Genomic DNA, 25,773 nt, shown 5'->3' with positions numbered 1-25,773 from the left:
GCATGAATTGAACTTTCAAACAATGCACCCAGGAAGTTTGTTTTCCCCAAAGGAAATGGCAGAAACTTCAGAAAATTGAGTGGGAGGAGCTGGGGGTGATAGTATAATGTGCTACGTAAATGTATTAATTCAAGCTAGTGTTTGCAGTTCATATCCATCATGTCACATCTTAAACAAGAACCAGATTTAGGATTTTGGATTCCAAGTCGAGCTATTTAGCTGCTTGTCTTGTTCCATAATACTGTTGTCAACCTAGCTTACTGAAGCAAACAAGGTAGCTATGAAGGTAGTGCTGAAAACCTAGGAACTAGAGGAAGAAGACTACAAACTTTCAGGAAAAGCAGCGCCTTTCTTCTCTAGAACGAGGGCCAGGGAAATTCATTCCGAGAGATAGTTTGTTTCTGGTTTCATTGGTCACTTCCCATGATTTAGAGAATGTCAGTGTAATTTGATACAGCACTCTTCTTTATAGAGAATTTTTTCTAAGGGTGCTCGTAGACAACTGTTTTGGAGACCGCAGAGAACAGTTGGGGGAAAAAGAGAAATGCCATGTAAATCTTTTTATTTTAGGATTCAGAAGTAGAATGGCCTCTATGGAAGCCATAGAGACCAACATGGACCGAGGGTTTAAACAAGATGGTGGCTGGGACAGGACCGCTCTATCTTTCTGGATGAAACTCTATGGCAGAGCAGAGTCGCACAGTTCAGAGAAGTGAAGCTGAGATGGGTGGTAACCCGACCACACTAGCGCGCTGGGAAGAGTGGAGCGTAAAGAGCTCTCTCGCGCATGTGTGGAACCAGGGGAAGTGGGAAGCGGGGAAATGGGTTTTGAGACCAAGGACCCACCCCACAGTACAAGTTTTCTGAAACGTGTGAGTCTTAAGCCCAGCTAAAGTCGAGGTGGGGCGTTTCCTAAGGCGCATGCGTTCTAGACGACACCAGCAGTACAGTGGCGTGGTCTTTTCAACGCCTGGCGTACAGACGACGTCTGAAGTGGAAGGGGCGGTCAGGACTCCCAACACGCATGCGCCTTGAGGCCGAGGCGTTTCCTTCAGAGGGTGTGGAGTGCAGGGCTTCTTATTGCGCAGGCGCAAGAACCGTCCGGTAGGGCTGGTGGTCTAACACGGGGATGGGAGAGGAGGTTGAAGGGATTAAAAAACCGGATGCGCCTGCGCGTTGCCTACTGGTGGGACGAACTCAGGAATTGTGAGGGGCGGGGTCACGGATGCGCGTCATTGGATGGGTAGGTGGGAGGGAGGGTGGAGAGCCGGGAGAATCTGTGCGCTTGCGCAGTGCGGGGGTGGAGGGCGGAGGAGATAGATAGCACGCTTGCGCGGCTGTCACAGGGCTGCTTGGTTGGTCAGTGGGGAGTCGGCGCCTGCGTACTAAGACCCGTGTGCAGCAGCGGCGGCGGCGGTAGAGGCGGCGGCGGCGGCGGCAGCGGGCTCTGGGGCAGCGGTTGGGCTCGCCGCGAGTGAACGGGGTCGAGTCAGTGCATTCGCGCGAGGTGAGAGCGGGCAGGGCGCGCGTGCGCGGAACCTTGGCTTGGGCCTGGGAGTAGAGATGGAACTGCGCGAGGGTCGGGGAGGGGGCAGAGGGGATCGGCGGCCGCCGCCGCCGCACGAGATTCGGTCTGAGAGCGGCGCGAGGTGCGGAGAGGCTCGGGCGCGCGACCCGGTTGGCGCGCGGGGTGACGGTTGGGGCTGGCCCGGTGACGTTGGAGCGACGCAGGGCGGGGGACGGCGAGCCGCGAGGCCGCCACGCGGGAAAGGCCGCCGGGCGGCCAAGCTGGGGCGAGGGCCGGGGGCAAGATCGGCCCGCCGGGGTAAGGGTACCTGGGACGTTGAGAACCGGGCGCCGCGCGGCCACGTGAGGTGGGGGAGGGGGCTATTCGGTGAGAGGGCATGTGGAGGGGGGGTTGGCGGCCGGCGGGGGGGAGGGGAGGCTGCGTGGCTCCGGCCTGGCGCGGCCTTTGAGGAGGGGGTGGCCGCAGTACCGGAAGTGCCCCCTATGAGAGGCTGCCCTTGGGGTCTGAGGCCGCATGGCCGAAGGTGGACGGGGGCCGCATGGCAGCGCGGGGACCCCTCCCCCCAGGTCCCGGCCACCGGAAGCCCCGGGCGGCCACATGGTGGGCGGGAGCCGGCAACCCCCAGCGCGGAGAGAGGTGGTCCTCGCGGGCGCCTAAGGGAGTTTGGAATTTTGAGGAGTGGGAGAAGCCCGACGCCCTGATCTTGATCACCTCCGTGAGCCCGCTGTGGGCATATGTTAGCGCTCCCCCACCTCATGGGCCCCTGTAGCTTTCCCCCCAATCCTCCTGTGAAGTGAGGCGGCCAGCCAGGTGTAAGTGGCATTTGTCCGTGCTGGGACGCCAGAGAAAGTGGGAAACCGAGGGCGATTGGACGGGAGCCCAACTCTTATCGGTCGTCCCGACAGCGCTTTAAAGTCCCGGGCAGATGAATTACCCATTTTGATAGGTGCTCTTCACCTTGTCACTGTCTTTCTCGTTGTGTTTGTTTTGGGAGTTCCTGGTTTTAGGGTCCTTAACTCTGCTGGCCTAGTATAATTTACACTACTCACTAACTACTACCAGCCTTTTGCTTTCATTTTATCGTCATTCACCACTCCCCACTCTCCCACTTTCTACTGACTGTACAGGCCCGGCCTGAAAAGCCGACAGGACCGGTGCATCCTGGGAAAAGTGGGAGGGCCCTTGAGGAGAGGCTGGGTTCCTGGGTTCCCTTTGGGAAAGCAGAGGTGTTTGGCAGGGAGATCAGTTAGAAAACAACTTTACTTTCTCCCCCTCGGCTGCGTCTGCAAATGCATGTTGGAGAGGCGGGAATCCCCCAAAGAGGCCTTGTGGTTTCCTGTACCAGTGACTGGCTCGTGTGTGGATAGGGTGGGGGGGGTAACAGAGACGGGTGGGGCTCCCTGTCCTCCGGTCTCCACCCCTCCCCCCCCACATTAGCCCCGCCCTTTTGCTGGCTCATAGCTGCTCACCTAATTATAGCCCTGGTTATGTGTGGGGAAGAGGGGTGGTTGGTTTTCAGTGGCAAGCAACACCTGAGTCCTCCCCCTACCAGGAATTAGGTCTTTGCCCATCTCAGAGATTTGACATCCTGACTTCCTGGAGCTTTTTCTATCCCGGGCCACCCCTTTAGCTTTCATTTGGGGTGGGGAATCCTGCTTATCTCCCACCGCCACACACATAGTATTTTTGATTCCAATCAGTATTTAATCTAGGAACTTTATTTTACGTGGGTAATGGAATAAAGTGCTGGGGAAAAAATGAATCAGTGTTTCTAGAGTAGAGTGGGATAAATTGGAGACCCTATTAATTCTATCCTTACTGACCCTAGTTCTTTTCTTGATTCTAGTTGGAATCGAAGCCTCTTAAAATGGCAGATGATTTGGACTTCGAGACAGGAGATGCAGGGGCCTCAGCCACCTTCCCGATGCAGTGCTCAGCATTACGTAAGAATGGCTTTGTGGTGCTCAAAGGCCGGCCATGTAAGATTGTGGAGATGTCAACCTCCAAGACTGGCAAGCACGGCCATGCCAAGGTTAGAATTTCATTTCCATATCTTGTCTTCCCCACCAGCTGTCATCAATGCTAGCCCCCTATCTTCTTTAGCTCTTTTATTACCATCCAGTTCCTTGTGTTCAGCACTCAGCCCTGGACACCTTTTTCAACTACTACACCAGCCTTCAGCTTTCTCCTTGGTTACCCTTCTGTGCCCTGTCATCCTTGGAATCCCCCCTTTCTCCATCTTTGTGTGTCTCCAACTTCTCTTCGTGGTCCTTTATGCTCTGACTCTTCAGCTGCTCCGTCACTTTTTCTATTTGTCTGTCCATTTGAGTCTTTGTAGGTTCTCTTTGTTTCTATCACTTTGCCCAGGATTTCTCCAATCCTAACATCTCTCGGAGGGGCTCCAGTGTACACCTCTGATTTTCCAAATTGCTGCCCTACTCTCCAGTGCCAGCTCTCCCCTTGGATCTCTGATGCAGCATCAGAGTGTCTCTACTTGCCCCCTCTCCTGGAGCCTCCTTGCTTCCTTAGGTCCTAACGTTTTTCTTATATCCCTCCTTGTAACTTTACTTTTTCTTTTTTCTCAAAAGTTCAACCTGATTCACCCTTGTTGGATTTCTTGTGGTTTTGTTCCCAAATCAGTTTTTCTGTCTTCTGTTGACTTGGCACATCCTGAGTTACCCCCAGATGTCTAGATCATTCTTTGTTCTTTCTGGTTTTCTTATTTCCTAAATGCATCGTTTTTTCTGTTCTCTCCCCAAGTCCTTTTTTCTTTTCAGCTGTCTTCTTTCTCATTCCTTCCTGTTTTCTCAGCTCTTTTCCTTCTACCTTCCTTATTTTCCAAGTTCTCAGCTTTTTATGCTGATGTCCAGAAAGCTTCTTCCAGACTTTCATCTAGACTCCTCCTGCTCCCCTAGGATCCTGGTCTCTCGTTAATGTTTTGATAGCTCGAGGTGACTGCTCCAAGCCTGTCCTACAACCTTCCTGTGTGCTGTCAACTCCAGTCTCAGTGGTGGTCTTTTGGCCCCAGGCTCTTTTTAGAGGCTTTAGTGTTTCTTTCTTGAGTTGATTGGTTCAATTCCAGCTCCTCTAATCTTTGTCCTGACAACCTAGTCTGACTTCCCTCACTAGCCAGGGATAACTTGAGCCTTTATCTCCTCCATCCTAGAGTTTGGTTGGGTTTCTCTTTGATGTGATGCATGCATACAGGTCCATCTGGTTGGTATTGACATCTTTACTGGGAAGAAATATGAAGATATCTGCCCGTCAACTCATAATATGGATGTCCCCAACATCAAAAGGAACGATTTCCAGGTATGTAGATGGTCTGGATGTAGATGGGTTAGTGGTTTGTGGGAGGAAAATAGAGACTGGCGAGAAGACCTTGTGCTGAGAGAAGGGAGATTGGCAGGAGGAGAGGGTATTTGGTATTAGCAGTTTCCCACCCTAGTTTGCCCATCAGACCCTTTATCCTCAGGCTACTTGGGCCTACCTTCAGCTTCCTTCCCTGTCTGCCCCCAGCTGATTGGCATCCAGGATGGGTATCTATCACTGCTCCAAGACAGCGGGGAGGTGCGAGAGGACCTCCGTCTGCCTGAGGGAGATCTTGGCAAGGAGATTGAGCAGAAGTACGACTGTGGAGAAGAGATACTGGTATGGTGCCCCCCCTCTTTCTTTTATGCCCAGCCTTGTTCTTTGTGCTTCTTTCTCTGAGCTCAGACTTGACTATCCCCCATGCTCCCCCAGATCACGGTGCTGTCTGCCATGACAGAGGAGGCAGCTGTTGCAATCAAGGCCATGGCAAAATAACTGGCTCCCAGGTGAGTGTGGTGACCCCCCTCCCCCCAACCCCCTCCACTCACTTTGTTATCTCCATGGAAGAGCTACTTTGGTCTTAATTGACTGTGGTGCTTGTTCCCCTCACCCTTTTTCCCTTTGAAGGTTTTATCCTGTCTCACCTGGTTTCTCTCTTCTACCCAGGGTGGCTGTGGTGGCAGCAGTGATCCTCCAGCCTGCAGAGGCCCCCTCCCCCAGCCTGGCCCAGCTCTGGCCCGGCCCTTGGCTGGACTTCTCCTACACAATTTATTTGACATTTTATTTTGGTTTCCCCTACACCCTCAATCTGTCGGGGAGCCCGTGCCCTTCACCCTGCTCCCTTGGCCAGGAGTGAGTGAACCATGGCCTTGGTGACGCTGCCCTCCTCTTCTCCCCTCGCACTACAGCCCTGGTGGGGGAGACCGGGTGGGTGCTGCTTGTGTTTTTGTTTGGTTTGTTTTTTTTTTTTTTTTTTTTGTTATTTTTTTTTTTTTTTTTTTTTTTTAATTCAATCTGGAATCAGAAAGCTGTGGATTCTGGCAAATGTTCCTTGTGCCCTTCCCCTACTCATCCCTGGTCTGGTCCCTTATTCCCCAATAGCCCTTTTTCCCAAGCACCACCCCCACAGACTGGGGACCAGCCCCCTCCCCTGCCTATGTCTCTCCCCAAATCCCTTTAGATGGGAAGGGAAGAGAAGGAGAGGGGAGGGGACCTGCCCCCTCCTCAGGCATCTGGGAGGGCCCTGCCCCCATGGGCTTCACCCTTTCCTGCGGGCTCTCTCCCCGACACATTTGTTAAAAATCAAACCTGAATAAAACTACAAGTTTAATATGAAGCCCCCAACTCAGCTGCTGCTTCGAAATAAATCGGTATTTGCTGACTAGAACATCAATTTGGAAATCAGAAAGAAGAGTATAGGTTGAACTCTGCCACTGAGCTCATTACAACCAACCTGCTGTCCCCCTGTGGTTCCTATGGACCTGCCAGCCACCCCTCACCCTCCTAGCAGCCCAGTGGGAAGCAACACAGATAGTCGCAGCCAGGGTCAGTGGCAGGTAGATTTTATTGGCCTGGGACTAGGACACACCAGGGATCCTCCCCCACGGCAGGGGCTGGGGGCAAGGTTGAAGATCAAATCTGATGGTCACTTGTGGTAGAATCGCGGGTTCTGGCTGTGCTGGATGAAGGGGAGCCGAGGGCCAGGCTGGCTGGTGGTTGCAAAGCCCGACTGGCAGCAGTGATGAAAGGAGGGCTTTGTCAGCGTGCGTGCCCTCCCTTTTACTCCACGCCCAACTGAGAGCCATCCCAAGGGAGGAAGGGAATATGGGGGTGGGGACCACCTATCCTACCCAGTCCTGTTTCCCTGTCGTGTAGGGATTCTCACGGGCTGGATTACCACCTTACCTTTCCTGCTGGTTGCATCTGCACAGGGAGCTGGGGTGAGGCCAGGAGTCCAGGGGCTGGATGCAGAGCTTGGGGATGCATGGGGCGCAGGGAGGACTGCAGAGAACAAAGTTAGCTGAGGCAACCTGCGGCTCCCCTTAGCATAGGTAGCCCTTCCCTGACCTCGCAAGGCTCTACTCACTGAGTCAGAGAAGCCCGTCTGTTGGTTAGCATGTTCCATTTGTTTTTGCAAGGACAGGGCACCACCAGGCTGGAGGAAGCCTAGGTGGGGAGGAAGGGTGTGAAGTGAGTAGAGAATGGAGAAAGGAAGGGAGGACCCGTGAAACTGGGCCCCTGCGTGGGGTGTCCGTCACCTGTCTGGGTGGGCTGAAAGTGGCTGTGCACGGCATAGGGCTGAGGCTGTGGCTGAGACAGGTACTGTACTGCAGGAAATGCGGAAGGTGCTGAGAAGGCAAGAGACAGTCACGAGAACCTCCTCGTAGCCTGTTCCCCACTCCTCCCTCTGGGCCTTGAGGAAAGCTCTCTTCCTCTTTGCCCACTGCTCACCTCTGAGCTGCTGACTAGGACTGTAGGCAGGCTGTGTGGGTCCATAGTGAGGTGGGGGCTGAGCAGTCCCATAGGCGCCGCCCGGGCTGCCTTGGAATTGCCCATGCTCTGGGGTCCCTGCGAAAGCAGCTGCTGAGCCCACGTAGTGCCGGGTCTAAGGAGGAAAGATGAGAACTCACTGCCTGTGAACTCCATGAAGCAAAAACTCAAGTGACTGCCCCATTTCCTCTACACAGTTTGGTGGGACACACTCATGACTTTGAGTGCTGGCTGGTAAGCACGCTAGGGTCTGGGTGGTAGTAGTAGGGAAAAAAATTCAGCCTAGACACCCATTTCTACTGTTCTTACCGTAAGCACTTGGGGTCCAAACATCTGTTTGGCTCTGTCTGCTGCCATGAGGGTGCCTGGGCGATTGTGTCCTCCAGGGCTCCCTAGAGAGGGAGAGGGGCTTCATGATGCTGAAATGAGGCAGCAACCTACTGGAAGGCGCATTCTGACAAGCAGTTTCTTTAATCCTTACCCTGCATGCTGAGGAGGTGAGTTCCAGTGTGAACGGTCAGGCCTTGCTGGTATGCCGCTGATGTCAGAGTGGTCAGGTCACTGGAGGGAAAGGAAGGCAGATCAAAGACAAGTCCGACCCATGCCGTTCCCACCCCCCTCCCCGTCCCGTTTGCCATTAAACACTGATGTTTTGTTACCTGATCCCAGTTACACTTTGGGCCCAATTTTATTTTTAGCTCTCCAATCTCACCTCTGCTCTTTTCGCCTCCGTTTTTCCTCCTCATGTAAAACTTTCTTGAGCTGCAGGAAAAGCTGATGTTTCTCTTCCTGTAGGGCTAAAAGCTTCTCCTGCAACTTCAGGATCTGAGGAGGGGAGAGAAGGTAAAGGCAGGAGAGCCAAGAAAAGAAAGAGCTAGGAGAGATGAAGAGACTGCTTACTTGTTCCTTGGTTTCCTCTAGTGACATTCTCTCTTCCATCTCCTTTTTCTTCCTTCTCTCCTGCTCTTCCTTCATTTTCTGTTCCATCATCTTGTCCACCTCTTCCTCCTCTGGAATAAGAGTCGGGTAGAAAGAGAAAGTGGCAGGATGGTTAAACTATCAGAATGTTAGAGAATGAAGACCGGCAAAAATTGGTTATCCCAGTACTCTTTGTACTTGCTCCAATACCAAAAGCACTAGGAGGGGACAGGCTTCCCCATCACCGCGAGGGGGCTGGGGCGGGGAGGTTTATTAGGTGCTCTCCAAGGTCCTTCCCAGCTCCAGGGCGCTGGAGTTTAGGTGTGGCCTCTAATCCCCGACACAACGGGGCTGTCCGTCCCTCTAGCTTCGGCCGCTGTGCACTGGTCTGCCCGTGGGTGGGGGGGGGGTCAGCCCTGGGAGATCGGTGCTCCCCGGGCCGTGCATCCTCCCGCTTTGGCCCCGTCTCACCCTGCCGCTTGCGCTCCCGCTCCATCATGATGTGCCGGTGCAACGCCCTGGCCATGGCGTTGGAAAGCTTGGGGCGCTCCAGGAGCGCAGGCATGGTGCTGCCGGGGGCGCTCGGGCCGTGGGCGCCCGGCTCTGTCGCTGGCTGCCAGACCTCGGGCCGGGCCTACGGGGAGGCGGGCGCTCAGGGGTAGCGCGCCGGGCCGGGCGGAAGCCGCCCGCCCACCGCCCCGGTCACGTGCCCACCGCCCGGACCGGCCCTCAACGCGGCTCCTCCGCGTGCGCGGGCAGGGGTCTTGGCGCTCCCGCCCCCTGCCCGCCACCCGGGCGCCCGCCCCTCCCTACCCGCCTTCTCGTCGCTTTCTCCGCGGCCTCCCGAGCGCCTGGGCCGTAGCGTCACATCCGGCCGCTCGGCCGAATCCTTCCGGAGTCGGGGCGGCCGCGGGCTCGCGGGTTGGGCGGGGCGGGGCGGTGGGGCGGGGCAGACGGTAGCGCCCGCGACGGGTGCCCGCGGTGTCCAAACGCCTCCGCTGCACCCCGGCCGCGCACCGCGAAACGCCCCTACCGGGCCGGCCCCGCGGGCGGAGTCCCTGACGTGGCGGGGCCGGGGCTCCTCCGGGAGGCGAGAGGCGCGCGCGAGAGAGGCCGAGGCGGCTGCTCTGAGACGGCGTTTATTGGCTCCTTAGAAATCAGAGTCAGTAACAACTGTACAGAGGCCCGACCCCCGGCGCCGCCTTCCCCACTCCCGCCTGGGCCGGAAAAGCAGCTTCATGTGGGGCACCGGGAGACTCCTCTGGAATTCACAGTAACCAGAACAGAAACGGAAATAAATTAAGTGTATGGGGGAGGAGTCGCGGGGAGTCGTGCTCCCCAGATCAGTGCATGGAGAGGGTTCCCCAGGGCCTGCGGCCGGGCTCCCCGCTGCGCCTTCACCTCGGAGGGAGGGACTGTCCGAGCCCTGGGCACGGAGACAGCTCCGCTTCCCAGCTAGTCTGAGAGTCTGCCCGCATGCTCCTGTGCATCTGCCAGGCTGAGCACTCAGCGTGCCGTGGGTCGCTGGAGTGAGGTGGTGGCAGTCGTCATTCAGAGTCCACGGGCCGAGGCCCAACTGTGCTTGTAGTGGTGCGGCCTCACCCCTCACTCCACCCGTACCAGCAGGGCATAGAGAAGTGTGGCCCCCTTCTCCTTGGTTACCCACTCAAGTTCGGCTGGGCTGAAGTGAGGGTCGGGAGGCTCTCTGAGGGCAGCGGAAGGGGGTCCGGGGGTGTAGGAGCCAGGGCGCACACACACCTGGAACGCCACTTGGGCCTGGTGTGTCTGCTGGGATTTGGGGTCCCGGAATCTGTCAGGCAAGAAGCATAAATAGGGCAGTGAGACCTCTGGGCCCAGGACCTCTCCCCCTTTCCAGCTGCCACCACGACAGTTAGAAGCTGGCCTTGCTGTTCTCAGGAATCACTCTCTCCATACAGGAACCTGGCTCTAGCCGTCCTCTCTACTTGAAATGGCCTTCCTCCCAATGCCTGCTCGCCTAACTCCCTCCTGCCTTCTCCAAGTCTTTGCTCAGATCTCACCTTCTTAATGAAGTCTACCCAGACCACCCTATACCATACACCGCTCCAACCACACTTCTGACCCACTTCACCCACTCTTTTTGTTTCCATAGTACTTACTTGTCATCTTTAAAAATACTAAATACTTATTATGCATAAACATTCTAGAGCAAGAAAGAGCATAACTTCCACATGCCTAGGGTTCCCTTCTTTGTTCTCTGTGATAGGACAAAATAAGTGGTACTTGTGCAAAGACTGTGTGAAGAAAGGGCTGGGTAGAGACTGAGGAACTAGGGAGACAAGGTGGGAGAGGAGAGGGAATCATGGCGACCCGTGTGGCCCCAGGCCCTGCTTCCTGTGTACTCACTGCACTTTGGATGCCAGGGCCTCAGCCCCAGCATATTGGAGGGAGGGGGAAAGCAGCACTGGAGGGGGCTGCTGCTCCCGAGGAGGCGCGCAGTTCTCGCCAGGCTCCTCAAACCCCAGCCCAGGCTCTCCCTTCAAGGGCCGGCAGCTCAGGATGGAAGCAGTGCCTGTGAGGAGAGCTGGGTCAGGGTGGCCCCCCCATGGCCCATGGGCCCGGCCTGCCCGGCCTCTGCCGGTGCCGCGGTACCTGCTCCCAGCTCCCCCCGGTCCAGCACCCTCCGGACGGCTGCCACGTTGCTCCCATGATACGCCATGTGCCACTTCTTGGTTAGTGTCCCAGCCTCTAGGCGGGGATTCACCCTAGGAGGTGGACAGATAGGACAAAGGTCACTGGCTCCCCGAGGTCATTCCCCAGACAAGAAGTTTTGTCTTCTACCATACACCCTCTCGGGACCTCCCTTTCTCAAAGGGGCAAAGAACAGTGAGAGAGAAGCATGACCCTGCCCCATACGTACCTGAGGTTGAACCTGCACCAGCCAAAGGGCAGAGCGTATTCCCGCGGGGGCTCCCCACGGCGCCTGTGGGCCTCATCCCCTCGAAGCTTCCGGCAAGACTCACAGTAGCACAGGCTGCGCTTCGGCGGAGGCATGAAATAATCCTCTGTGGAGAGTGAGTGGCAGACTTTGTGGCATGGCTCCCGCCCTGGGTCTCAGCCATGTGGCCTCTTTCCTACTGGTCTCCAGGGCTCCGGCCATGGCCCTGGGCTGGGCAGGGAATGAGGCAGGTTCTGGGGGACTGGGGACTCACCAGGAAGCAGCAGCAGTTCCTGGAAACGGGAGCAAAGGGCGTGGTACTCACAGCTCTTGAGGGGGCTAGCAGTGGGCGGTGGACCCCAGCACACGCTCTCCTTGATACCTGAGGGAGCAGAAGGGGCAAAGGTCACGGGAGCCGGGGCCAGAAGTACGAGGTGGGGGTGAGATGGGATCCTGGCCCCTTCGGCTGGCTCACCATCCACCATGTCAGCTTTCTCCATGTCCCCCTGGGTTCCAGCACTCTTTCCACTGGCAGCCCCTGGTTCAGGGGTCACGATTGTCACCTGCAGGGGAGAGGGGTGGTCAGCCAGAGTGTGACCAGCCCCCAGAGCCTGCTGATCCCCTCCTTGAACTCCAGACTTCCCCTGTCCTCGGACAGCCCAGCCTCCCAGGCACCACTCCTCCCTGCCTCTGCTGCCACTAACCTGCTCACACTGCCCGTAGAGGTCCACGAGCGCATGGCAGGGCTGGGGGACATCTGGCACAGCCACTCCCTGGTCCATCCCATTGATGTGGAGATGCAGCCCCCCAGAGCTGTCTAGCCGCAGTCCCAGGATGGTGCCTTCAGGACACGTGTCCAGATTTGGCCCAAACTTCTCACAGATCTGGGGGGAGAGACCTACTGTCTTCCCAGAGATCAGACTCCCACCGGCAGCAGCCACCCCGGCCCTTCACTAAGCTTCGGGTCACCAGTCCCTGGGCTTTGCCTCCACACTTGCCCACTGCCCAGGCTCTGCCCCTGCTTCAGTTACCTAGACTCCACCTCCCCCAGCCCCACCCCCCGCAACATTCTCCACGGCAGGGATGTAGGAGGAGACGATGAGCCCGAGACTGACCAGGTAACGCCGCTCACACCCTTGCCCATCCACTACAGGACGCCTTTATACCTACGGTCCTAGCTCCAGGGCTAGGGGCCCCTCTTCTCCCTCTTGGCCAGCCCCTCCCCCTTCTCTCTGCTCCCTACCCACCTTGAGACCGTTGTGGAAGACCCCACGGCCCCGCAGCAGCCAGGCCGCCCGTTTGAGGGCACAGGCAGAAGCAGGGAAGTTGAGCCTCTCCGGTGGGCAGGTAATGACTCCCAGGACAAGGGAAGATGTCCACTGCCGGTTCAAGAAGTCTATCCGTACCTGGGGAGAAGGCAACCACTCCGCAATCATGGCCTCCTACAAAGAGGTCACCCACCCTGCAGGACCGGGCTCCTCACCCCAGCCAGGGAGAGAAGACGGCACCTCACAGTGTGGCCTGGGATGCCACCCCTTCCGATGCCTGGACGGACAGGAAACTGCAAATTCAGTTGTGTCCTTCCCTCTTTCAGCCTTGGTCTTGCTATTGCTTCTAAAAGGATTCTTGTCCCCATGGGCTTTCTTCACCTGCCTAACTCTGACAACTTGTGGTCTGCAGCACAAGACCCCCTCCTCTGGAAAGCATGCCCTGCTCCCACATATAGAATCAGGAGTCTCCCTGGCATCCCTCAGCCCCTCTCCACTGCTTCCCTCGTCACAGCCCCCAGGTGGGTACTTCCTGGAAACTGATATACGACTGCCACCACAGGATGTGAACAGAAGCCCAGGAAGCTCACCCAAAGGGCATGCCTTCCACTCTGTCCTCAACCTGGAAAAGCCTCTCTGCAGGAGGGTTGGCCCTGGGTCACCCTGAGCAAGAGGAGCCGGGGACAAGGAGGTGAGGCCCACCTGGACCAGCAGCTGGGGCACCAGGGGCTGGCTGATGACAACGATGCCCTGGTTGTAGCTGGCCACTCGTGTAGCTGTACGGTTCCCGTTGGACAAGAGAATATTCTTCCCATGGTTCTCTAGGAACTCGAGGGCTGTGGGCATAACGGCCACTTGATTCTGGCCCTGGTGTGGAGGAGAGAGTGAGCTGCGGGGCGGCCGACGCGAGGCCTGAGCCACCCCACTGGGCTTGACAGAGCCTGCAGATAAGCCTCCGCCCACCCAGGGCTGGATCAGAGAACCTGAAGACGACCCAACGGGCCACCAACGGTCCCTCCCTGTGCCCAGTGGGCCCTGCTGCTGCCTCTTACTTCCAGGCTGTGCTCCTCGCCCTCATCCTCCTCCTCGCCCTCGCTGCCAGTGTCCGAGCTGGGGGAAGGAGGCTGGGTGCCTTCTGGCTCGTCCAGCCTGGTGGAGCTGACAATAGAAACACTCCGCACTGGCCCATACAGATCCAACACGGCCCACACGCTCTGGGGGCACACAGACCCAGAAGTCAGAGATCAGTGGAGGACCTCAACCCCACTCCCAGACCCAATGCTGGTCTTGGGTCTACCTTGGCAATGCCGGTGGCTGCAGGCCCCATATCCTCTCCATCTACCAGGACGTGCATCGTGTCATCTGCCCCTCGGCGAATGCCCACACGGCTCCCCACCTAGGGCCAAGGTGAGGCAAGGACAAGTGCTCAGCCCGCCTCTCCCCGCCACCCCGACTCCCACGCCCATCCCAGTCCCTGAAGTCAGCTGCTTCACCCCCAGCCTCTCGAGGTTCCGGCCATAGTTCATCCTCTGGAGCTGCCCGTCGCGCCTCACTTCACAGCTGGACACCATCCAGGTGGTCTTAGTCCGGAGCTCTGGCAGGGAGGGAGGCAGCCCCGGGCCACTGCCCGCTCCAGGCCCCGTCTCCCCCGGTGCTAGTGTGGTCAGCCCTAGCCGGAGGGAACCAGCCCACTTCTCATCCAGCTCCTCCACTTTCACCTGTGAGAGAGAGGAACTCTCAGTGGCACTGTGGGGCAGGAGGGTGGGAAGCAGTCTGGCTCTGCTGTGAAGGGTCCGCCACCTCCCCTGTCACATCGCCACAGCCCACCTCAAAGACCTCCTCGGTCTTGAGCTCCTTGGTGCTGAAGACGAGGCCGTGGGCGTAGCCGGCAGCACGCACCGCCCTCGTGCCGTCTTCCTCCAGGGTGATGTTCTTGCCGCAAGTACTGTGGAATCGGTGAGCCACGCCAGCCGCTGTGGAAAGATGGCACCAGAGGATGGGGGAGGACTGGGGCAGCAAGCTTCAGACAGGACACAGGCAAAGCTTTCAGGTGAAGCAGGAAGTTGACGCGAAGGTCCCACCTCCAGTGCTCCCTCAAGACCCCTGACTCCTCTTTCACCGAGGCAAGACCCAGTCCCAAACCTGCCACGCCCAGCTACGGTGTCCCGGCCCGCTGGTGGCGGGGAAGGGTCTAGGCCCTGTGTACCAGGTGTAACCTCCTCCCCTCTTCTTGGCTGCTTCCCACCACGGGTTGATCCCTCCCCCTCGGTCTGCAGCTGCTGCAGCCAGCCTATCTTTGAACAGCTTCTGTGACCTGGAAACTGCATCCCCCAGGCCCACAGCAGGCAGGCAGAGCCCTCCCTCCCTCCCTGCCGGCTGAACCTGGGGAGTGCAGGGGGAATGACTTCTCAGTGGCGGTGTTGCTGGTCGCCAGGCTGTTGTCCATGGGGCCGGTGGCATTGGTGATGGACACTTGGACACACTGGCCATATAGATCCACTACTGCATACACCTCTGGGTAAGAAAGAAAGGGGTCAGGACCCTGATAGCCAGGGGTGGGCTGGGCTGAAGGTGGCAGGGCGAAAGCCACGGAGTAGTCACCTTTACCGGGAGGCAAGCCTGAGCAGGCAGCGCCTTGGTCCTGGCCGTTGATGAAGTAGTGCAGATCGCCCTTGGCAGTGCGCATCATGCCGATGCGGGCACCCGTGCCTAGCGCATCAAGGTCACACCCGTAGTTGTTGCGCATGGTGTTACCGTCTTGCATGATGGCTGTGCCGCTGGGGGGATGACAGAAGGAGTAGGTCAGCCTCCCAGCTTCCTCTCCCCACACAGGCCTCTGCCCAGTCTCTGCTTGTCGGAACCTTCCAGTGCCTCAGACTAGGATCTCGATCTGGGGTCTGAGACCCAATCTTGTATCCTTCATCCCTGGGGTCCCCCCCGGGAAAAGCAGGAGCCCTAAGGGTGTGGGGGGAGGGCTTCCCAGAATCGAAGGGACTGGGCAGCCAGAACCCCTGGGTCTGTCATTGTCTATGGCCACCACATGCCCCAACTCTGCGTCCCTCATCCCAGCCAGCTCCACCCAGCCCCACCCAGCTGGTCCCCAAAGCAGACAGCCCAACCTCAGCATCCATGTATCGTAGTCAATGTCCGTCATAGTGTTGGGGAATTCAAGGTCCTCAGGCCGAATAGCGGTCACTCCTGGAAGGAGGCAGGGGTGGGTCTGAGCTGAGCCCCCAGCCTCCTGCAGCCAGCACCTGACTGCAGTGCATGCGCGCGCGCGCACACACACACACACACACACACACACACACACACACACACACACGTGCCCCTCACCAGCCTCGATGGAGCCTGACCAGCGGTCTACCATCTTCTGAATGACAATTTCAAACAGCTCTCCATCCCTCAGGGCCCTGCCAGGGAGAATGGCCATCAGACAGACCCTACTTGGGTGGCCGACGCTGGGTAGCAGGAAAGTGGGCACATGAAAGTCCCAACACTGACCGGTTGGAGATGACGATGGCGTCATTGAACTCGCTGCGGCAGTTGTGGCGGAGCGCAGTGCGGCCACCGTTGGTGATGACTGCGTTGCTGCCATGCAGCTGGTGGAAGCGGAGGTCGGAGCCCCCGGTCCCGGATGACGGGGAGCTTGGAGACACCTGGTTGTTCCCCTCAGGGAGTGGCTCAGGAACCTGGGGCACCTCTGCAAGAGTGGACATCACCCATTAGGATTACAGTCGTCTCTGAGGCCTCCCAAGGCCACCCCAACCCCTGCCCAGCCCGGCCCTCACCCACGTCGTCCACAATGGTGGCCTGGGCTGCCTGGCCATAGAGATCAACGACAGCATAGACGCCCGGGGGCACGTTCCAGGCGGCAGGGCCCTGAGTCATCCCATTGACAAAGAAGTGGAGAGTTCCGTCCTCCCGCCGCACCACGCCCACCGTGTCCCCTGCCTTGGAAGAAGGGGGGCTGGAGTGAGGAGTCAGGCGGAGTTCCTGCCTGGGCCGGTCCCGCAGCAGCCCCACCTTGCCTACCTCCCCGCTGCCGACACCTGGCGGTACCCCCACTCTCCCACCTTGAGCCGGTCCAGGTTGTGCCCATATTCGTCCAAGATGGTCGTCCCATTGTGCATCACCCCATTCCCTGTCATCATCCAGGTCCCTAGGGGGACAAGGAGTGGCAGAGGCCATAAGGGGAAAGCCAGAGCTCCTCTCCTCTACATAGCGGTCCCCACATTACTCCCCAAAGCCATTAGCCCATCCCGCCTTTTCTTTGACACTTGCTTGCTTCCCAGAGCAGGGCAAGAAAACTCTGCAGTTCCCAAGCCAGCCACAGGCCCTGTCCACATGGCACTCCTCAGCCACTGAATGCGTCGTCATAAATGTGACAAGTGAAAGAGGGGCTGGAGAACAAGCTTCAGGGCTTCAGGGACGGCTTCCCCCCTAGCATCCTATCTTGGCCCTGCCCTTCTGGGGAGCTCACCAGAGCGCAAGTTGGTCATGGTGGAGGGCAACTGGAGGTAGGCAGGGTTGTGGGTGGTGACGCCAATCTCAATGGAGCCAGCCCATTTGTCCACCATCTTGTCGATGCGCACCTGGAACACCTCTCCGTCCCGCAGGGCTCTGCTGCTCAGTACCACGCCATGATTGAAGTCGTCAGTGGCACTGAGGGCACAGCAAGTGGGGACTCAGATCCCGACACACATACTGAGCGTGCCAAAGCTCAGCCCGGCGATGCCTGCCCGACACCCACTACCCAAGTCAAGCAGCCACGCTTCACACTCCAAGAGGCCCCCCTTCTCTGTCCAGGACGCCCCACACCAGACTCCTGCTGCCTCCCACTGCCCCACCCCTCCCCCCAATCCCATCAGAGCCCCTCCGCAGGCTTCTCCCCACCCCATGGGCCATACTGGGGCCTCAGGGCAGTGCGTCCCTCGTGGGTGATGGCTGCCTTCTGCCCACAGTTGGGGTGGAAGAGCAGGCGCTCGGGTTCTGCCTGGGCCGCAGGAGCAGCCCGGCGGAGAGCACCCTCAGGGGACAGCGCCCGCAGGATGGCATTGTTCCGGCGTAGGCGGTCACTGTGGTTGTTATTGTGGACGATGGTCACCTTCACAGCCATCCCATACAAGTCCACCACACCGTACACCACTGGGGGCGTCAAGGGGGTAGCCACGCCTGCGGGGGTGGAAGGCACAGGGAATGGGGGGATGAGGGGAGAAGAGTCAATATAGGGAGATGGAGCATGAAACAGGCAAGAGAATGAGATACAGACCCCCTCACAGCAAAAGCCCTGGCCCAGCTGCTCTCTCTGAGCTTCCCCTTACCCTGATCAATGCCATTAATGAAGAAGTGTAGGGCAGAGTTGGACTTCCTCGTGAGACCAATGTGGTCGCCCTCCTATTCAAAGCAGAAAAATAACAGCCTGGAATCCATTCACAATCAGGCTCCAGACTTGTCCTGGGGACTGTGAGAACAGAGTGGGCTTCGAGCCTTCCCACCACACCATGCGACAGGGAAACAGCTCCAAAAGGCTCCCACGCGTCTCAGGCCACTCTGATGCTCAAGGCAAGTCAGGCACTGTGTTAAACCACTTTATCAACACCGACGTATTAACCCTCACGACAGTCTATCGAAAACTACTGACGGGTTCATTTCTAGACATTAAGAAGAAACAGGGGCTTCCCTGGTAGCGCAGTGGTTGGGGGTCCGCCTGCCGATGCGGGGGATGCGGGTTCGTGCCCCGGTCCGGGAGGATCCCGCGTGCCGCGGAGCGGCTGGACCCGTGGGCTATGGCCGCTGAGCCTGCGCGTCCAGAGCCTGTGCTCTGCAGCGGGAGAGGCCACAACAGTGAGAGGCCCGCGTACCGCGGAAAAAAAAAAAGAAACAACTACCAAAGAGGGTAAGTTTCTTGCTGCAGGTCACTACCACGAATGGCCAAACAGAGAAATGAATTAAACCCATCTGACTCCCAAATCTGAGTGCCTAACTGTTGGGCAACCCTGCCTTCTCAGAAGGAGCCTTCAAGCAAAAGATAAAGGGTCTTGCCCTAGGTCAGAGAGCACAGTGCCCAGGCAGGGCTGCACAGTGCCCGGGCGCCCCTGGAGACTGGCCCGCGCTTTGAGCCCACCCTCACCTGCAGCTCATCCAGACTGAATTCACAGTACTCCCGGCGGGTGCCCTTGCCGTTGGTCAGGATCCCGCAGCCACTCATCATGATGGTGCCTGGGGGAAGCGGACACCCTGGTTAGGGTACGGGCTCCCTTCACCTCAGCAACCACAGGCCATGCCCACCCTGCCGGGGGCTGGTACCTGACTGCAGGTTGGTCATGGTGGCTGGGTACTCCAAATTGTTGGGGTTGTGGGTGGTGACACCAATCTCAATGGAGCCTGACCACTTATCTACGAGCTTGTCGATGCGGATCTTGGGTGTAGTGACAGTGGAAGGGAGAGGCGGGGAATGTAAATGCAGAGAAAAAACTCTGCGCCCTTGGCTCTTCCCCAGGCCACCCCCGCCCCCTTCCAGCATCAAACCCCATCTCTAGCTCCCGGAGGGTGAGGTGCCAGCCAGACCCCAGGGCCTTGCACACCTCAAACATCTCATTGTCCCGGAGTGGGCGGTTAGTCATGACAACCCCATTGTTGAATTCATCCAGGGGCCGGCGGCGCTCTGCCGTCTTATTATTGTTGCTGAGTTTGATGAGGGTTCCACACTTCTCATGAAAAAGGAGGGCATCGTTGGAAGTGAGGATGGGTGAGGTGGCAGTGCCGCTAGGCCCCGGTGCTTCCCCTGCCGGTGGGGAGCTCAGGTTCACATTTAGGAGCCCCCCGTTGTAGGCAGACAGGATGGCGTTGCTCACCACCTCGGAGAGCTCCATGCTGGCAAATTCTGCGATAGCAGGGCGGAGGAAGGAAGCAGAAATGAGTCTCCTCATCCTCAGGCTTGCCGCGCTCCCCCTACCCCTCTCCTGAGGTCCCTCCCTGTCCACCTCACTTCCCACTCCCCTTCCCGGGACCTCCCCGGAGCCCTCACCATTATGCGACTCAAGGCTGTTAGGAAACGTCTCCGGCCGGGCCTGCGCGGGGGACACCGTGAAGGCTGGCGACCAAGTGGGATAGGAGGGGAATAAGGGTTCGGCCCCTGCTGCAGGGCCCACAGCCATGACACCCCTCCTCTAGTCCCTGCTATCCCCTTCAACAGACTCGGGGGTCTGAGTGGCCCTGCCCATACCCTACTTGTCACTACATTTCCCCCATTCCTTCAGCCATTCCCTCTGCCCCACTCCTCCACCGCTGCCCCAGCTGTGTTCTCACCTTCATCCCCAGAGGTCCCCTGTTCAGACCAGGTAGAATCTTCAGCGGGGGCAGAGGGTTCCAGGGGAGGTGTGGGGACGGGAGTAGGGGGGCTGAAGCCCGGCTCAGGGGGTAGCACGGTGATCTGGGTGCACTTGCCGTAAAGGTCCACGACGGCCCAGACACGAGCTGGCAGGCCCGTGGCGGCCACGCCGCAATCCCGCCCATTCACCCAGAGCCGCAGCTCCCCAGCAGCTGTGCGCTCCACGCCCACACGGTCCCCTTCGCCAAGCTGGTCCAGGTCCTGCCCATACTCCTCCAGCACAGAACGTCCATCCCTCAGCACCGAGCAGCCTGACACTACCCACGAGCCCCCCTTCAGCCCCGTGGCGCTGCTTGGGAAGTCCAGCACACTGGGGTCCAGTGCCGTCACCCCAATCTCAATGGAGCCACTCCAGGAGTTGACCTGTGATGGGGTGATGGACAGGGACTCAGGATGGGCCACGAATGGGTCTCCCACCACTAGGAAACCACATTTCACAGGCCACTGTGTCCCCCTCTTCCCACCTCTCAGACAGCTAACTGGCTTTGCTCTCTTGAGACACAAGGCATCACCATCCAGAGATGCAGTCCCACAGGTATTTTCTGGACTCTGGTCTCAGGGGATGGTTGGGCCCGCTCTCCTTTAGCAACTCTGCTTTGTACTGTGGGTGCTCACTGTCTACAACACCACGCCTTTCCCCACCAGGCTGGCTAAATTCCCTGGCCCCAGCCCCCTGCCGCCTCTAACTTCCCTGGTCTCTGTGGCCCCTCAACCAGCCAAATTCACAGCTCCCCACGTCCATATTCCTTGCTCTTGTATATGGCTCTCTCCCTCCTTGTATATGGCCTATTTCTCTCCTAGGCTCTGGCTGCACTCAAACTCACCCTTCTCCCAAATTCTGTCTCTGTGCACCCGGCCTCTTCACCACATTATGCACAGGCACACACACCTCTTGCTCCTTGAATATCTCTCTTCATCCATCTTTCTGGCCAAACCGGTGAGTTTGTCCTTCAATGGTTGTTCTTTTCTTGGTTATCTCTCTTCTCCTCCCAACACACTTCTGACATCTCTCCATCCTCCATCTCCCCAAAATTGTTCCAGATCTGTTCCCTAGTCATTATAGTGGGTGGGGCCCCACGTCCCTTCCCTGCTCCTGGATCTTAAGAAAACTCAAGCTCTCCTTGTCTCCTTCTCCTTAAGACTGAATGTTTCCGTTTCATAGTCCCTTCCCGCCCATCACCTACCTGGTGTCCTGTCTGGCGGTTCCCTCTCGGTACCCGGTGATGTGGACTACCCTGGCTGGCCTCCCCCATCTCCTTCTAGTCCCCTCCCACCACCCTCCACATCTCTCTTCCGCGGCCCCAGCTCCGCACCTTGCGGTCGATGCGGACGGTGAAGATGCGTCCATCGCGCAAGGGTTCCCGGCTCAACACCAGCCCGTGATTAAACTCCTGGCCCGGCTGCTGCCGCCGCGCTGTACGCCCACAGGCCGATAGGCTCACCAAGCGCCCGGTGCGCGGGTGCAGCTCCCCGCCGCTGCCCGGACCCCCGCCGGACCCCGGTCCTGGGCCGCTCCCGCCGGAGGGGCCCCCACCCCCACCCGGCCCCGGCCCGGGGCCTCCCCCAGAGCCCCCACTCCCACCCGACCCCGCCGCCATCGCCGCTGACACCGGGGCCGCGCGACAGCCGCGCTTGGCGGCACCGTGGCAACCGCGGTGCACGGACGCCCTGAGGGAATAGGACCGGGGGGGTTGGGGCCAGATATGCTTTACGGCAGTGCCGGGCAATAAAGCATCCCGGGTTAGGGAACTAAGGACTACCACGGTGGGAAGAGAAAGGACGACAGGGTCGGGCAGGTTTGCTTTACGACACGGGCGAGGTGACGGAGTGGCTTCAGAGGGGTGAAGACGGGCCGGGAGCTTTTGCGACAGTGGGAGAAACGACTGCCGCAGGCATCTTTACGACGCGACGGGGGGGAGTTGGTGCCCAAACACTTTCAGCTTTGCGACAGCTGCACCGAAGACCCCGCCTTCGTCGAAGCAGGCAACACCTTGAAGTATTCGCTTTACGGCAAGGGGAGGGGGGAGCTTTCCTTCGCTCTGCTCGTTTCGAAGCGGTGTGAGCGAGCTCTGAGTTCCCAGAGCAGGGAACTGGTAGCTTTGTAAATGAAAATATCTGCCCTCCCTACCACTGAGACCGGTTATGTCTTTCTAGAGTGTCGCAGTCCCTCCACTTTGTATCACAACTCTCCGCAGAGGCAGCGCGGCCCGGCTTTGGGGGGAAAAAAAGCTCGCGGATGTTTCTAGTCAAGCCTATCTTGAGGTTTTAAAGCCACGAATAAAGAATGCAAAGGAACCCCGGCAGGAAGTTTCAAGCAACGGCGCTGATATTCCCCAAAGATTCCCCCAGAGCTGTCAACAAACCCCCAGCACAACTCACTCGACGCTCACGCTAAGCTTGGAGGACTGTGACGTCACAATTAGGCTTCACGCCCCACGGCCAGGACCCCTGACTACGATTGGATAATTCGGATGAGGGCAGCGATGGGGAGAAAGGCGGGAACAAATCCCAGAGACAAAGAAAAGTCTTAGGGTGGGACAGGAGAGGAGGGGCGAGCGGAGAGGCTCCCAGCCCGAGGTCCCTATACAGTTTTTCCGCCCCCCGCGGCTCCAAGGAGCAGTGGGGGAGGGGACCCAGGCCTAGCCCAAGCGTCCCCCGCCCGCCGCGGTGGGGGCGGGGCTATGTGGTGCAGGGAGCCGGGGCGGGGTAGCTTAGCGTGGCCCCTTAGTGGTGCCATGGAGAAGCAGGAATCTCTGGGGGCTACTAGCGGCCTCGACGGAGAATCTCCTGGAGGGCCAACCAGGGGAGTGCCCGGAGGCATCGGAGGAGTCGAGGCAGGCGCCGGGCTGCCCTGCGGAGTAGCCATGTTTTACGGTTCTGGGCCCCCCATACACTCCGGGGGAACCGTAATTGGCAGTCCTGGTTCTAGCCAGCCCTCCGGAGGGACAGCAGTCTTCGGTTCCGGCCTCAACCGGCATCCCGGGTCCGGTACACACTCTGGCGGGCTTAATCCCCCCTTCCCTGGAACCAGTGTATGCGGGACGTCCAACCTGGGGTCCGGGGGGCCTGGGGTGTACAACTCGGGATACATTCCGCACTCCGGGTCAACTTGCATGCACCCCGACAAACCCTGTGAGGACCGGCCCCGGAGCATACTAAAAAACAGAAGCTCCACCGTGATGCACAAATCCCCCAGGGCGGAGAGGTAAGGAGCCCGGGAGGAAGGGATTCCAGACACTAGAGGAGGCGGAGTCAGGGGAGAAGGGGCAGAGTGCCAAGAACTAAAAGTGAGAGTAGGTGAGGGTAATTGGGTAGGAAATCTGAGGTTCCTAGCCTTTGAGAGAGTAGCAGGTACCGGATAAGAAGTCAGCATGTACCCTAACTACATCGTACGTGATTGTCATCAGGTGTGACCCCATCCCCAGCCTCCTACACCTCTGGAACTACAAGGGGGTGCAAGCAACAGTTTTTGAATGACTGTAAGAATGAGAGAGGGCTGTGAGGAGGAGGGCACTAGAAGGTTTCCTCCCCCTTTTCTGTGTCCTTCCCTCACCCGAAGGAAAAAGTGTCAGCGCTGGGATGAAATGAATATTCTGGCGACCTACCACCCTGCTGACAAGGACTATGGATTTATGAAGGTGGATGAGCCCCGCACTCCCAACCACAGGTGCTGAGCCCTCAGCCCTAGCCCTTCAGCCCAGACTCTCTTCCCTACTCAAAGGAGTGGGGGACTGCCTGCTATCCCCTTCTGAGGCACTGCTTTCTCCCTCCTGTGCAGGCTGCAGGACAGCGACGAAGACCTGCTCGCGGGGACCTCTCACACAATGACTCCTGAGGAGCTGGCAGAGAGGTGAGAGTCCGCCTGCCGATGCAGGGGACACGGGTTCGTGCCCCGGTCCGGGAGGATCCCACATGCTGCGGAGCGGCTGGGCCCGTGAGCCATGGCCGCTGAGCCTGCACGTCCGGAGCCTGTGCTCCGCAACGGGAGAGGCCACAACAGTGAGAGGCCCACGTACCACAAGAAACAAAAACAAAAACAAAGTGGGGGAGTCAGCCAGCTTGGCCCCATCTACCACCTGCTCCCATTGTTCTCTCCCTTCCGTGCCCCCAACTGGCTTCCCTCCCCTTCAGGTTTGCAACAATGGACAATTTCTGCCCCAAGGTCTTCCTGTACAGTGATAACAGAAGCTCAGGGTCTTCAGACAACTTTTCCAAGACACGTAAGATGTGGGGTGGGGATTGAGTGGAAAGTGGGTGGCGTGAGCCTTCAGCGAGAGCCTGGCAGGAAAGCCAAGCTCTGACGCTGGCCCACAGAATCCAGTGATTTTGAAAAGCGCCGCAAGGCACACTACAATGAAGGAAAGTTCCTCAAGCCTCCGAAAAAGCTGCCCTTGGATAATAACAAGAACAGCAGTGTGGGCAGTGTCAGTATGAGAAATGGCAGTCGAGGTGTGATGCTGGCCTCAGAGCCCAGGCCTGTGGAGAGAGGCGGGGCAAGAGGACTGACCAGAGGAGTCAAAGATGAGCTTGGCCTGGTGGCCAGGAACCACATTCTAGAAGTCAAAGGTTAGCTATGGTGGGGCCCCAGGGACCCAAGGTAATTGTAGTCCAGAACCTTCTCCACCATAGCCTGTCTTCCTCAGGGCCCTGCTGGCTGACAGGGAGGTCATGCTGGAAGGTGACCCCAGGGAAGACAGAGAGCAGCTGGAGTGGGGTCCTCATCAGGATAGCCCCCAAGGAAAGCTGGCTGGGGAGGAGGAACAGAAAGCCCAAGCGAACCGTGGCCGGTGGAAAAGTCACTGACGTTTTTCTAAAAACGGGGGGTGGGGGGTGATAGAAGTGAGATGAGAACCTGGGGCTTGAGCTTCTCCCCGGGGCTTGGGGGTCACAGTGGAGCTGGTGGCCTGTATTCGCTAGGTGGCCACATGACTCAGATTGATTTGGATGACTCCTCAGCTTCCCCTGCCTTAAGAAATCAGTCCCCAGCTTCATCCACCACCGTCGTGTTGGAGAATGAAATTGATCTGCGACGCAAGGAGTATTATAGCAAACGAAGATATCTGAGGTGCTCTCCCCACCCTGAACTTGAGGAGGACACAGAAGATGAGCAGCAGACCAGTGAGAGCTGGGCTGGGTCAGCCTGGGAGCGGGGCGGTGGCCGAGAACCAACAGACTGATGGGTGCCCCAACCCTGATCCTGTGATGCTTCCAGGCTCCACAAGCTTGAATTGCGTGATTGAGAATCCCATAAGCACTGAGGTCCGTCTGCTGGACCATACTGGAAGCCCCTCGCAGGATTACAAGGCCACCGAGAGCTCCCTGAAGGTGACAATGATGTCATCGAAGCCTGGTGAGGGCACCAGGCCACTATCTCACCAGGCCTGGCTCTTGGCAAGCTCCCATCCCCCCAACCCCCATTCCCCTCAGGCCAGTAGGTCAGCAGCAGGTGATGAGAGAGGCCCTCAACATCATTGTGTGCAACGTGGATTGTATGGAGGGACCCAGGGAGGCGCAGAGGGATCGGGACCTCCTGCCAGCTTAGCACCACCGCTGCCCCTATGCCTCCTTCCTGATTCCTCTCTGCCACCTACCCTGCTCCAGGTACTGCCCCGTCCTCCAAAGACAGTGGGTCCCGAGCAATGTCTGGCTGGTGTCAGTGGCTGGTATCCAAGGGGCTGAACTGGCAAAGCACCGAAGGCTCAGAGAGGGAACCTGGAAGCCACCCAAACTCCTCAAACCAAAACCAGCACAGATGTGAGCCTGAGCAGGGGCAAGGGGCTGGCCAGGGAGGGAGAGGGGCTGAGTGGGTAGGTTCTAGGGAGTCAGGGGGTCACATGGGCCAGATCTTTTGCCTGCTGCAAGAAAGCCACTAACCCAGTCCCTCCTCTCTCCAGATGAAACCCTGCAGCTCCAGTGGACTCAGGAGGAGGAAACCAGACGATGGAAA

At 58.3% G+C, this 25,773-nt stretch overlaps 3 protein-coding genes and 1 long non-coding RNA gene across 14 annotated transcripts; 2 read left to right on the top strand and 2 right to left on the bottom strand.

Moving 5' to 3' along the window:
* The first annotated feature begins 1,331 nt into the window (after window positions 1-1,331).
* On the top strand, window positions 1,332-6,184 carry EIF5A (eukaryotic translation initiation factor 5A). Of its 2 annotated transcripts, none has more exons than XM_033846528.2 (6): window positions 1,332-1,507; window positions 3,375-3,560; window positions 4,736-4,840; window positions 5,048-5,179; window positions 5,273-5,346; window positions 5,507-6,184. In XM_033846528.2, the coding sequence occupies exons 2-5, from the start codon at window positions 3,396-3,398 to the stop codon at window positions 5,333-5,335; spliced, it is 465 nt and encodes a 154-aa protein (XP_033702419.1). In that variant the 5' UTR covers window positions 1,332-1,507; window positions 3,375-3,395; the 3' UTR covers window positions 5,336-5,346; window positions 5,507-6,184. The 2 variants fall into 2 exon arrangements, with proteins under 2 accessions (XP_033702419.1, XP_033702420.1); XM_033846529.2 differs by lacking the exon at window positions 1,332-1,507 and adding an exon at window positions 1,806-1,825.
* Window positions 5,795-9,218, bottom strand: GPS2 (G protein pathway suppressor 2). Of its 2 annotated transcripts, none has more exons than XM_073797475.1 (11): window positions 9,062-9,218; window positions 8,720-8,882; window positions 8,231-8,340; window positions 8,043-8,155; window positions 7,812-7,891; window positions 7,640-7,722; window positions 7,292-7,445; window positions 7,099-7,188; window positions 6,927-7,006; window positions 6,746-6,841; window positions 5,795-6,569 (listed from the first exon to the last, which is right to left on the bottom strand). In XM_073797475.1, the coding sequence occupies exons 2-11, from the start codon at window positions 8,811-8,813 to the stop codon at window positions 6,486-6,488; spliced, it is 984 nt and encodes a 327-aa protein (XP_073653576.1). In that variant the 5' UTR covers window positions 8,814-8,882; window positions 9,062-9,218; the 3' UTR covers window positions 5,795-6,485. The 2 variants fall into 2 exon arrangements, with proteins under 2 accessions (XP_073653576.1, XP_073653577.1); XM_073797476.1 differs by having other exon boundaries at window positions 9,066-9,207.
* A 153-nt stretch (window positions 9,219-9,371) lies between these two features.
* NEURL4 (neuralized E3 ubiquitin protein ligase 4) lies at window positions 9,372-21,570 on the bottom strand. Of its 7 annotated transcripts, none has more exons than XM_033846499.2 (29): window positions 21,140-21,570; window positions 19,745-20,189; window positions 19,464-19,529; window positions 19,021-19,319; window positions 18,743-18,854; window positions 18,567-18,655; window positions 17,758-17,830; window positions 17,344-17,608; window positions 16,917-17,098; window positions 16,510-16,595; window positions 16,225-16,387; window positions 15,938-16,136; window positions 15,770-15,846; window positions 15,553-15,631; window positions 15,035-15,210; window positions 14,816-14,947; window positions 14,261-14,406; window positions 13,927-14,151; window positions 13,731-13,829; window positions 13,486-13,647; window positions 13,136-13,300; window positions 12,413-12,571; window positions 11,870-12,049; window positions 11,641-11,728; window positions 11,440-11,547; window positions 11,148-11,292; window positions 10,880-10,992; window positions 10,634-10,799; window positions 9,372-10,058 (listed from the first exon to the last, which is right to left on the bottom strand). In XM_033846499.2, the coding sequence occupies exons 1-29, from the start codon at window positions 21,422-21,424 to the stop codon at window positions 9,854-9,856; spliced, it is 4,689 nt and encodes a 1,562-aa protein (XP_033702390.1). In that variant the 5' UTR covers window positions 21,425-21,570; the 3' UTR covers window positions 9,372-9,853. The 7 variants fall into 7 exon arrangements, 6 of the variants coding, with proteins under 6 accessions (XP_033702390.1, XP_033702391.1, XP_073653565.1 ...); XM_033846500.2 differs by having other exon boundaries at window positions 15,041-15,210; XM_073797464.1 differs by lacking the exon at window positions 21,140-21,570 and adding an exon at window positions 21,011-21,118.
* Window positions 21,571-21,744: 174 nt separating this feature from the next.
* On the top strand, window positions 21,745-25,565 carry LOC109548645 (uncharacterized). Of its 3 annotated transcripts, none has more exons than XR_012328565.1 (5): window positions 21,745-23,031; window positions 23,386-23,493; window positions 23,605-23,676; window positions 23,989-24,046; window positions 25,428-25,565. It is a non-coding gene; the product is annotated as an uncharacterized lncRNA (long non-coding RNA). The 3 variants fall into 3 exon arrangements; XR_012328567.1 differs by lacking the exon at window positions 25,428-25,565 and adding an exon at window positions 24,783-24,819; XR_012328566.1 differs by lacking the exon at window positions 25,428-25,565 and adding an exon at window positions 24,141-24,200.
* Window positions 25,566-25,773: the final 208 nt, after the last annotated feature.

Source organism: Tursiops truncatus, chromosome 20 (genome assembly GCF_011762595.2).
Source record: "Tursiops truncatus isolate mTurTru1 chromosome 20, mTurTru1.mat.Y, whole genome shotgun sequence".
In the NCBI taxonomy this organism is placed as follows: domain Eukaryota; kingdom Metazoa; phylum Chordata; class Mammalia; order Artiodactyla; family Delphinidae; genus Tursiops; species Tursiops truncatus.
Note: the sequence above shows the minus strand (reverse complement) of the source record. Positions and strands in the feature narration are given on the sequence as shown.

Bases quoted from the DNA above. Each gene is read 5' to 3' on its own strand.
- EIF5A (XM_033846528.2), top strand. From the start codon at position 3,396: ATGGCAGATGATTTGGACTTCGAGACAGGAGATGCAGGGGCCTCAGCC. The intron at 3,561-4,735 runs GTTAGAATTTCA...GCATGCATACAG, and splicing joins GCAAGCACGGCCATGCCAAG to GTCCATCTGGTTGGTATTGA. The intron at 5,180-5,272 runs GTATGGTGCCCC...ATGCTCCCCCAG, and splicing joins ACTGTGGAGAAGAGATACTG to ATCACGGTGCTGTCTGCCAT.
- GPS2 (XM_073797475.1), bottom strand. From the start codon at position 8,813: ATGCCTGCGCTCCTGGAGCGCCCCAAGCTTTCCAACGCCATGGCCAGG. The intron at 7,892-8,042 runs GTGAGATTGGAG...CTTTCCCTCCAG, and splicing joins CGGAGGCGAAAAGAGCAGAG to TGACCTGACCACTCTGACAT. The intron at 7,723-7,811 runs GTAAGGATTAAA...CTCCCTCTCTAG, and splicing joins TCACCTCCTCAGCATGCAGG to GGAGCCCTGGAGGACACAAT.
- NEURL4 (XM_033846499.2), bottom strand. From the start codon at position 21,424: ATGGCGGCGGGGTCGGGTGGGAGTGGGGGCTCTGGGGGAGGCCCCGGG. The intron at 17,099-17,343 runs GTATGGCCCATG...CTGTGCCCTCAG, and splicing joins CGCACTGCCCTGAGGCCCCA to TGCCACTGACGACTTCAATC. The intron at 12,572-13,135 runs GTGGGCCTCACC...CCTTCTCCCCAG, and splicing joins TGCCCCAGCTGCTGGTCCAG to GTACGGATAGACTTCTTGAA.